Source organism: Phascolarctos cinereus, unplaced genomic scaffold (genome assembly GCF_003287225.1).
Source record: "Phascolarctos cinereus isolate Bilbo 61053 unplaced genomic scaffold, phaCin_HiC Scaffold_5;HRSCAF=322, whole genome shotgun sequence".
In the NCBI taxonomy this organism is placed as follows: domain Eukaryota; kingdom Metazoa; phylum Chordata; class Mammalia; order Diprotodontia; family Phascolarctidae; genus Phascolarctos; species Phascolarctos cinereus.
This window is the reverse complement of record NW_027555958.1, coordinates 214,989,476-215,001,519: the sequence shown is the minus strand read 5'-3', so window position 1 is coordinate 215,001,519 and position 12,044 is coordinate 214,989,476. Positions and strand designations below refer to the sequence as shown.

The following is a 12,044-nucleotide window of genomic DNA, read 5'->3' as shown; positions in this document are numbered from 1 at the left end:
TACACATATCAGGATCACAGAGTAATAGATATAGAGCTGGCAAGGAATCTGGAAGGTGTCTAAGCCAATTTCTTCATTTTACTGTTAGTGTAAATGAATAACCAAAAGGTTAAGTTACTTGCTCAAGTTCACACTGGTGGTGGCACAACCAGAATTGGTACTCATAATCTCTGACTCTAAAATGAATACTTTCTGTGGTATCTATCTATCTATTTATGTATCTATGTATCTATCTATGTAGATATATGTAGAAATCTTCATATATCTCTATATGTAGATATATACACAACATATGTACATATAGAAATTCACACACATAAACACACACATAAACTATACCAGAAAGAGTACACATTTCAAAGATTACATATAGAATGTGTGTATGTATATATGTAGGTATTTGTACATATATAGTGTCTGTAAGACATATATGCATATATTTAATTCTATCTATCTATCTGTCTGTCTATCTATCTATCTATCTATCTATCTATCTATCTATCTATCTGAGTACTTCAGGAGTCTGGATATCATGATACTGACCAGCAGGAGAATTCAGTAATGAAATGAATGAAGAAGAATGTCATCTCCAAATAAGGAAGACATAAAGCTTCCCCATTTTATGAATAATTAGAAGATTTTTCTCATTGCATCCTTTTAAATCTTGACATTTTATTTCTCTCAAGCAGACTTTCAGCAACAGGACCTCATAAATTCTACATGCTACTAAAAAGGAAAATAGCAGCTCCATGAAACCAAGTAATTTCTTCTATGTCTCGGCATATCTGATTTTGAGAATAGGAAATGAGTCTATGTCTATATGGCCCATCAGCTGTCCTTTATTACAATTGATTGCTAGCTCAGGCTCAAGAAAGGGAAAAATGAAGGACAGGGGAAATACCTAAGAATTGTAGGGCAACTTATAGATTCTCTTGATAGGTGGGAATTGCTGGCCATTTCACACAGGTATTCACAACCTCAGAATTGTACAACTGCATCTCTGATAAAGCATGACATTTCTTCCCCCATTTGGGCTTTGTGTAAGGTTATAATTTTTTCCTCTAATTATTTTTCAGAGGCATCTCTGCCTTTTAAATATGCTGAAACTTTTAATAAGCACCTATGTAAGACAAGGGAGGCATGATTAGGTAGTTGTCTGAAAAAAAATATCTGGGAGTTTGAGTTCCATGGAGTTGTGTTTTGAAAGAAGAGAAGTCTGTTAGTAGGTAGATATGAAAAGGGATAGTTCTCCTAGCATAGTGGACTGAAGGATATACATAGATTCATGCAGGTATATGTTGATAAACATTTAACAACTGACTGTCCAAAAAAGCAGCACACTTTTAAGCTTATTCTGAATTATTCACATTTTCTACAATACCTTCTTACGTCTGCACAATCAGCAAAACAATAAATTAAGCCTTTATAGTATTTGCCAATTTGTAAATACTCACACGTTGAGCAATTGTAGTTTGAACCGATTCTAGATTATTCCTGCATACAAGTATGCACAAATGAGGGAGAGTTCACAATGAGAACAGAGAATGACTCAAGTAAGGAACGTAACTAGAACACTGAGAACATGAAAATGAACAATATGAAATAATGATTTAAAGGCAGGTGGGAGCCAGATTGTGGACACTTAGATTAAGGAATTTATATAGAGTGATGAACTTCAATTCAGGGCACTTAAGCCTTCAGTAGTTAATGGACAATAAGGTGCCAATGATGGTGTTGAGCAAGGAAATAATATGATTATGAAGGTTGTTCTGTCAGACTATGAGATATGGATTAGAGAGGAAGAAATGAAGAGAGGGACACCAGCTGTTATAAGAGCTCAGACAAGAGGTGATCTGGACTTGAATTAAATTGCTGCAGTTCTGTCTTCCTCTCCCACAACCAGAAGACTGTCTCAATTAATTTGTTTTGGTCATTTAATGCTAATATGAATGCTAATATTCCACAGTGCCTATAAAATAACTGGTCTTAATAAAAATGGTGCTTAGAATGGTGCTAAAGAGAACTTTTTTCTTAGGAAAAGAAAAGATCATCTACAACCAAATGCAACAGGTTGACAGATTTACAAAGTAAAAATTATGACTCTCTTCACATGTCACTAAAAACATTAACTTGGATGATCATAAAGGAAAACCTAGGGGTATGCTGATAAACATCAGCATCTGTATAAAAGCAGAAGATTGGCAGATGAGGATTTAAATTTCTTTTTTTCCAAAGATGCACACAAATTTTCTCAGTGCATATAGCCACATAGCAAAAGAAAATATGAATATGTATGTATGTATATATATATACATATATATTTATGTATATATACATGCATATATACATAAATATATATTCACATAGATAGATATATGCACACATACATGTGCACATGTATACATATTAATACATATTTAAGTATATCTATATCTATTTTTCTGTCACCTGACTTAGGGCTTCTAAATACCCAGGGCTCAGTATTGATAATTACTGATCCTGAGGAGGTTAATACCAATAAAATCAATTTCTCTCTTGTCTTATTGCTCATACCTGTAACGGTTCCTTGAAAATCCTTTTCCCATGCAGGAATATGAACAGCTTAACCTTACTGAATTCCTTATGATTTCTTTTTCCTATTAACTTTTTTATGTTTTTCTTGAGTCTTGTATTTGAAAATCAAATTTTCTATACACCTCAGATTAATTGAAAGTCCTCTATTTCCTTGACTGTCCATCTTTCCCCCTGAAGCATTATGCTCAGTTTTACTGAGTAATTGATTCTTCGTTGCAATACTAAATCCTTTGCTTCCAGAATATCATATTCCAAATCCTCCAGTTCTTTAATGTGGAAGTTGCTAAATTCTGACTATGGATCCCCCATACTTGAATTGTTTCTTTTTGGCTGCTCGCAGTTTTTTCTTCTTGATGTGAGAGCTCTGAATTTGACTATGGTATTTCTGGGAGTTTCATTTTGGGATCTCTTTCAGGTGGTGATTGGTGAATTCTTTCAATTTCTATTTTTTCCTCTGCTTCTTGGATATCAGGGCAGGTTACCATGATAGTTTCTTTTTAAAAAATTATTTATTTTGATTTATCAACAATCACTTCAATAAACTTTTGAGTTTTAATTTTTTCTCCCCCTCCCTTCTCTTCCTCCCTCCCCAAGACAATGTGCAATCTAATATAGGCTACACATATACATTCCCATTAAACATATTTTCACATTAGTCATGTTGTAAAGAGGGATTATAACCAATAGAAGGAACTACAAGAAAAAGGACACAAAACAGAAGAGAAATTAAAAAAAAGAGCAAATGGTATGCTGTGATCTGCATTCAAACTCCATAGTTCTTTCTTTGGATGTGGATAGCATTTTCCATCATGAGACTTTGGAGATGTTTTAAATCCTTACATTGCTAAGAAAGGCTAAGTCTATCAAAGTTAGTCATCGCATAACATGGCTGTTACTGTGTACAATGTTCTTCTGGTTCTGCTCATTTCACTCAGCATCAGTTCATTCAAGTCTTTTCAGGTTTTTCTGAAGTCTACCTGCTCATTATTTCTTATAGTACAATAGTATTCCATTACATTCATATACCACAACTTGTTTCAACTATTTTTTTTTTCTCTAGGGTTTTCTAAGTATACCATAATATTATCTGCAAAGAGTGATTGTTTGTTTCCTCATTGCCTTTTCTAATTACTTTAATTTTTATTCTTCTCTTATTGCTATAGCTGTCATTTCTAGTACATATTGAATAATAATGGTGAGAATGGGCACGATTGCTTCACCTCTGATTTTATGGGGTAGACTTCTATCTTATTCCCATTATAGAAAATCCTTGCTAATGGTTTTAAATAGATACTATGTATGTTAAGGGAAAACTCCATTTATTCATATGATTTCTAGTGCTGTATATTGTCAAAAAAATTCTGCAACTATTGAGATAATAACATGATTTTGTTATTGATATGGTCAGTTAAGGTGATAGTTTTCCTAATATTAAATACCATCAGGTCCTGAAGTATGATCTTTGTGTTATATTTCTGTAATCTCCTTGTAAATATTTTATTAAAATTTTGGATGAATATTCATTAGTAAAATTGGTCTACAGTTTTCTCTGCTCTTGCTCTTCCTGGTTTAGCTTTAAGCACCATACTTGTGAAATAGAAGAAATTTGGTGGGACTCCTCCTTTGCTTATTTTTCCAAGTTGCTTTTATAGTATTGACATTAGTTGTTCTTCAAATGTTTGTTAGAACTCACTTTTAAATCTCTCTAGTTCTGGGGACCTTTTCTTAGGGAGCTCACTGATGCCTTGTTGAATTTCTTTTTCTAAGCTAAGGTTATTTAAATATTCTATTTCCTCTTCTATTCATCTGGGTAATTTATATTATAGTAAATATTCATCTATTTCTCTTAGATTGTTTGATTTATTTGTTTATAATTTAGTAAAACAGCTTCTAATAATTCATTTAATTTTCTCTTCATTAGTGTTGAATTCACCTTTTTATTTATGATATTGGCAATTTGGTTTTCTTTTTTAAAAAAGTGAAATTAAATAAGTTTATCTATTTCACTGCTTTTTTCCCCAATAAAACTAGCTCATAGTTTTATTTATTAGTTCAATAGTTTTCTTACTTTAAATTTCATTAATTTCTCTCTTGATTTTTTTTAGATTTCCAATTTGGTGTTTAATAGGGGTTTGTAAATTTTGTTCCTTTTTCTTTTTTTAAATTGCATATCCAATTTACTGATCTGCTCTTTCTTTATCTTATCTATGTGAGCATTTAAAAATATAGATTTGCCTCCTGAGTACTGCCTTAGCTACATCCCATAAATTTTGGTATGTTGTCTCATTGTCATTCTCTTCAGTGAAATTATTTATTATTTCTATAATTTGTTCTTTGACCCATTCATTCTTTAGGGTTAGTTTATATAACTTCTAATTAATTTTCATCTATGTTTCTGTGGCCTATAATTCAATGTAATTTTATTGTATTTTTATCTGTAAAGGATGCTTTTTAATATTTCTGTTTTTCTGAATTTAGTTCTGACATTTTTATGACCTACATCATAAATTTTTTTCAAAGTGCCATGTACAGCTGAGAAAAAGATACACTCTTTTTAAAATTTCCATTTAATTTTCTTCAGCATTCTAGCATATCTAAGTTTTCAAAAATTCTATTAATTTCACTAACTTTCATCTTTGTTTTTTTTGGTTAATCTAATTTTGACAGGGGAAAGTAGAAGTACAGCATTGTTTTACTCTCTATTTCCTCCTGTAACTCATTTAACTTTTTCTTTAGGAATTTAAATGCTTACCATTTGGTGCATTTCTGTTTAGCATTGATATTTCTTCATTGTCTATAGTAGTTTTTTATTAAAATATAGTTCCTCTGGTTGCCTCTTTTAATGATGTCTATTTTTGCTTTTGTTTTGTTTGATATCATGATTGCTATCCCTGTTTTTTTTTTTAACTTTGTCTAGACTGTGTGTTTCTGTTCCAAGTGTGTTTCTTGTAAACAACAGATTTGGGTTCTACATTTTTTAATCCATTTTGCTATCTGTTTCTGTTTTATTGGTGAGTTCATCCCATTTACATCCATAGTTATGACTACTAAATTTGTATTTCCTTCCATTCCATTTCCACGTATTAATTTATCTCTCTCTTCCCTGACTCTCTTTCCTCTCTTCCCTCTTTCTTTCTCTCTTTCTCTTTACCCCTTTCATCATTAAAATTCTATTTTATTTCTGACCACTGCCTCTGTTATGACAGTTAGGTGGTACAGTGGATAGAGTGCTGAATGTGGAGTCATGTGTGAGTTCAACTCTTGTCTCAGACAATTTAGTAGCTGTGTGATCCTGGGCAAGTCACTTAACCCTGTTTGCCTCAGTTTCTGCAACTGTAAATGAGGTGGAGAAGGAAATGGCATTCCACTCCAAGATCCTTGCCAAGAAAACCCCAAATAGGGTCACTAAGAGTCAAGCACAACTGAAAAATCACTGAGTAACAATAGCACTTCATCCATTAATCTGTCTTCTCTCTATCAGCCATCTTAATTCTTTTTTCTCTTCTTCTCATGCTTCCCTATAGAATAGGGTAAGATATATTTATATACCCAACAGACTATGTATGTCATTCTTTCTTTCAGCCAATTCTGATGAGAGTAAAATTCAAGCATTGCCTACCACCCCCATCTTCCCCTCCACTGTAAAAGTTCTTCCTTTCACACCTATTTTATGTGAATTATTTTTTTCCCATTCTGCCTCTCCCTTCCCTTTTACCATTGCATTTCTCTTCCTTATTCCTTTATTTTAAGATTTTTGGATGTCATCACATCATAGTCAATTCACACTTATGCTGTCTATGTACACTTCTTCTAAATGACCTATTAATGGTAAAATTCTTAGGAGTTATATGTATCATCTTCCCATATGGGAATGTAAGTAGTTTAACCTTACTAAATCTCTCATAATTTCTCTTTCCTGTTTATCTTTTCATATTTCTCTTGAATCTTGTATACCAAAGCCAGATTTTCTATTCAGCTTTAGTCTTTCCATTAGGAATGCTTAAAAATCCACTATTTCATTAAATATTTATTTTTTACCATTGAAGGATTATACTCAGTTTTGCTGAGTAGGTTATTTTTGTTTGCAATCCTATCTTCTTTGACTTCCTGAATATCACATTCCAAGTTGCCTCATCTTTATTTTTTTCTTGTTTATTTTTTTCTTTTTCAAATAGTATTTTATTTTATCTCAATTAAATCTCAAGACAGTTTTTAGCATTCATTTTTATAAGGTTTTGAGTTTGAGAAATGAGGCCATAAAGATTGTTTTCCAGCTTTCTGTTTTCCTTCTGATCTTGATTGCATTAGTTTTGTTTGTATAAAAGCTTTTTTATTTAATATAATCAAAATTATCTCTTTTACATTTTCTAATGCTTTCTATCTCTTGTTTGGTAATGAGTTCTTCCCCTCCCTATAGATTTGACAGGTAGACTATTCTTTGCTCTTCTAATTTGCTTATGGTGTCATCCTTTCTGTTTAAATCATGTATCCATTTTGACGTTGTCTTGATATATAGTGTGAGATGTTGTTTGGTTCCTAGTCTGTGTCCTATTATTTCCCGGTTTTCCTAGCAGTTTTTATCAACTAGTGAGTTTTTATCTCAGAGGCTGTAGTCTTGGAGTTTATCAAACACTAGGTAACTATGATCATAGACAACTGAGTCTTGTGTGCTTAATCTATTCTACTGATCCATGACTGTTTCTTAGCCAGTATCAGAAAGTTTTAATGATTACTGCTTTATAATGTAGTTTGAGATTTGGTATTGGTAGGCCACATACCTTTGTATTTTTTCCCCATTAATTCCCTTGATATTCTTGACCCTTTGTTCTTCCAGATGAATTTTGTTGCTATTTTTACTAAATACATGAAATATATTTGTTAATATGATTGATATGGCATTGAATAAGTAAATTAACTTTGATAGGACTGAAATTTTTATTATAGTGGATCAGCCTACCCACAGGTAATTGACATTATTCCAATTGTTTAGGTCTGACTTTATTTGCATGAAAAGAGTTTTGTAATTGTGCTCATATAGTTCCTGAGTTTGTCTTGTCAGGTAGATTCCCAAGTATTTTAAATGGAATTTCTCTTTCTATCTCTTGTTGCTGGACTTTGTTGGTCATATAAAGAAATGCTGATGGTTTGTGTGGGTTAATCTTATATCTTTCGACTTTGTTAAAGTTGTTAATTATTTCAAGTAGTTTTTTAGTTGATTCTCTAGGGTTCTCTAAGTATTCCATTATATCATCTGCAAAGAGTGATAGTTTGTTCATTGCCTATTCTAATATTTTCGATTTCTTTTTCTTCTCTTATTGCTATAATTAACATTACTCATAATACCTTGAATAATAGAAATAATAATATGCATCCTTATTGGGAAGGTTTCTAGCTTACCTCATTACAGATAATGATTGCTGATGATTTTAGATAGATACTGCCTATCATTTTAAGGAAAGCTCTCTATATTCTTTAGTGTTTTTAATAGGAATGGGTACTGTATTTTGTCAAAAGCTTTTTCAGCATCTATTGAGGTAATCATATGATTTCTGTTGGTTTTGTTATTGATGTTATCAATTATGTTGATAGTTTTCCTAATATTGAACTAACCCTGAATTCCTAGTACAAATCCCATCTGGTAATAGTGCATAATTTCTGTGATATATTGCTGTAATTGCCTTGCTAGTATTTTTTTAAAAAAAAATTTGCATCAATATTCATTAGAGAAATTGGTCTATAATATTCTCTCTCTGTTTTAGCTCTTCCTTGTTTAGGTACCAGCACCACATTTGTGTCATAAAAGGAGTTTGGTAAGATTCCTTCACCAATTTTTCCAAATAGTTTATATAGTATTGGAAGTAATTGTTCTTTAAATGTTTGGTTGAATTCACATGTGAACCCATTTGACCATGGGAAATTTTTTTCCTAGGGAGTTCATTAATGGCTTTTTCAATTTGTTTTTCTAATATGGTGTTATTTAAGCATTCTATTTCCTGATCTCTTAAATCTTGGTAATTTATATTTTCATAAGTACTTATCAGTTTTGCTCAGATTGTTAGATTTATTGGCATATTGTTGGGTAAAATATTTCCTAATTGCTTAATTTTTTCTTCACTGGTGGTGATTTTACCCTTTTTATTTTTGATACTGGATATTTTTTTTCTTCTTTCTCTTTTTTAAATCAAATAAACCAATGGCTTCTTTATCTTTTTTTTTCTTCATAAAATTAGCTCCTAAATTTATTTATTATGTCATTTTCTTTTACTTTCCATTTTGTGAAGCTCACTTTTCGTTTTCAGGATTTCCAATTTGATGCTCAATTAGAGATTTTTTATTTGTTCTTTTTCTAGTTTTTTAAAATTATTTTCATGATCAAATCATTGACCTGTCCTTTTTACATTTTGTGGATTAAAAATTTAGAGAAATATGTTTTCCTCTAAGTACTACTTTGGTTGTATCCCAAAAGTTTTGGTATGTTGTCTCATTGTTGTCACTCTCTAATGAAATTATAGTTTGTTTCCACAATTTGGTCTTTGACCCACTTATTTTTTAGGATTAGATTAGTTTCCAATTATATTTTAATCCATCTTTCCACCGAATTTTGCTGAATGTAATTTTTATTGCCTTATGATTCAATACATTTACTATTTCTGCCTTTTTATATTGGCTTTTGAAATTTTTGTGCCCTAATACATGGTCAGGTTTTGTGTAGGTGTCATGTGCTGCTAAGAAAAGTATATTTCTTTTGGTCCCATTTAGTTTCTCCAAAGGTTTCTCATATATAACCAAATTCTGAGAGAGGATATTTGAGGTCCCTGACTAGTATTTTTTTTTCCTGTCTGTTTCTTCCTGTATCTTCCTTAACTACCCTTTTAAGAATCTGGATACTATACCAGTAGGTGCATATATGTTTAGTATTGATATTGCTTCATTGTCTATGGTACTTTTTAGCAAGAGGTAGTTACATTCCTTATCTCTTTTAATTAGGTCTATTTTTGTTCTTACTCTTTTTTTAATATAAATTTATTTATTTTTAGTTTTCAACATTCACTTCCACAAGTTTTTGAGTTCCAAATTTTCACCCCATCTTACCCCTCCCCCACCCCAAGATGGCAGGCATTCTGAATATCCCTTCCCCTAGTCTGTCCTCTCTTCTGTCTCTTCCCTTCACCTTCTCTTATCCCTTTCCCCTTCTATTTTCCTGTAGGGCAGGATAGACTTCTGTAACCCATTTCCTATATTTCTTATTCCCAGTAGCATGTGAAAACATTTTTTTGAACACATGTTTTTGAAACTTTAGGTTTCAAATTTACCTTTTCCTCCCTCACCACCCACTCTCATTGAAAAGGCAAGCAACTCAATACAGGTTGTACATGTGCAGTTATGCAAAACACTTCCATAGTAGACATGTTGTGAAAAACTAACTCTATTTCTCTTAATCCTATTCTGCCCACCCATTTATTCTATTCTTTTTTTGACCCTGCCTGTCCTCAGTATTTACTTCTGATTACCCCCTTTCCCAATCAGCCCTCCTCTCTATCATCCCCCTGCTCTCTTGTCCCCTTCTCCCCCTATTTTCCTGTAGGGTAAGACAGATTTCCATACCCAATTGAATGCGTATGTTATTCCCTCCTTAAGCCAAATCCTATGAGAATAAGATTCACTCATTCCCTCTCACCTTCCTCCGTTTCCCCTCCACTGTAAGAGACTTTTCTTTTCTGTTTTATTTTGTGAGATAATTTACCCCATTCTACTTCTCCCCTTCTTCTCCGAGTATAATCCTCCCTCATCCCTTAATTTTATTCTCCAGATATGACCCATTAATCTTCAAGTCACCCTATGCCATCTATCTATCTATCTATCTATCTATCTATCTATCTATCTATCTATCTATCTCTATCTGTCTGTCTGTCTGTCTGTCTGTCTGTCTGCCTGTCTATCTATCTAGCTACATGTAATTTTTTCCCTCAACTACCCTAATACTGACAAAGGTCTCATGAGTTATAAATATCATCTTTCCGTGCAGGAATGTAAACAGTTCAATCGTAATAAGTCTCTTATGATTTCTCTTTCCTGTTTACCTCTTCATGTGTACCACTTGAGTCCTGTATTTGGAAGTCAAATTTTCTATTCAGCTTTGGTCTTTTCATTAGGAATGCTTGAAAGTCCTCTATTTCACTGAATGACCATTTTTCCCCCTGATGCATTATACTGAGTTTTCCTGGGTAGGTGATTCTTGGTTGTAATCCTATCTCCTTTGCCCTCCAGTATTATATTCCATGCTTTGCAGTCCTTTAATGTAGAAGCTGCTAAATCTTGTGTTATCCTGATTGTGTTTCCACAGTACTTGAATTGTTTCCTTCTGGCAGCTTGTAATATTTTCTCCTTGACCTGGGAACTCTGGAATTTGGCTATAATATTCGTAGGAGTTTTCCTTTGGGGATCTCTTTCAGGAGGAGTCTTTCAATTTCTATTTTGCCCTCTGGTTCTAATATATCAGGGCAATTTTCCTTGATAATTTCTTGAAGGATGATATCTAGGTTCTTTTTTTGATCATGGCTTTCAGATAGTCCAATAATTTTTAAATTCTCTCTCCTGGCTCTATTTTCCAGGTCAGTTGTTTTTCCAATGAGATATTTCACATTGTTTTCTAATTTTTCATTCTTTTAGATTTGTTTTACAGTATCTTGATTGGAAGAGTCTATCTTCCAATTGCTCTATTCTAATTTTTTAAGGAAGTATTTTCTTCAGTAATCTTTTGGGCTTCCTTTTCCATTTGGCCAATTTTTCTTTTTAGGGCATTTTTCTCCTTATTGGCTTTTTGGACCTCTTTTGCCATTTGGGTTAGGCTATTTTTCCAAGGTGTTATTTTCTTCAGCATTTTTTTGGGTCCCCTTTAGCAAGCTGTTGACTTGTTTTTCATGATTTTCTTGCATCACTCTCATTTCTCTTCCCAGTTTTCCCTCTACTTCCCTCACTTGCTTCTCAAAATCCCTTTTGAGCTCTTCCAAGGCCTGGGACAGATTCATATTTTTCTTGGAGGCTTTGGATGTAGGAGCTTTGACTTTGTTGACTTCTCCTGGTTGTGTATTTTGATCTTTTTCACCTAAGTGAGATAATATGGTCTGACTCTTTTTGCGCTGCTTGCTCATGATCCCAGAAAATTACTTGAGTTTTAAACTCTTTGTTAAGGTAAAAGTCTGCTTCCAATGTGGAGAATGTACTGTCCCAAGCTTCAAGGATTTGTACAGGTGTTTTCAGAGATACTTATAAGGATGTCTAAATTTTCAGTTCTTCCAAGGTGGTATGATAAGGGGCGAGGTGTTTACTCCTTTCCTGCCTGTGAACACAAGTACTCCTTTCTGTCCTGTAACTGTGAGGAGGGGTTCCTGTCCACAGCCAGTACAATCTCCACCATGCCAATGCTCCTCCCTACCCCAGCACTACCTCCCAGAACTGTGACCCAGATC

The 12,044-nt window shown here is 33.0% G+C and overlaps 1 protein-coding gene across 4 annotated transcripts in view; it reads left to right on the top strand.

The window, feature by feature from the left end:
- TINAG (tubulointerstitial nephritis antigen) overlaps positions 1-12,044 on the top strand; it is a 212,104-nt gene that overhangs the window by 180,176 nt on the left and 19,884 nt on the right. Inside the window, exon 10 of one of the 4 annotated variants that reach the window (XM_078155311.1) lies at positions 8,334-8,384. The exons of the other annotated variants lie outside the window; for them this stretch is intronic. Within the exon in view, the coding sequence (XP_078011437.1) occupies positions 8,334-8,384 (51 nt within the window). The remainder of the gene's footprint in view (positions 1-8,333; positions 8,385-12,044) is intronic. 4 annotated transcript variants of the gene reach the window in all.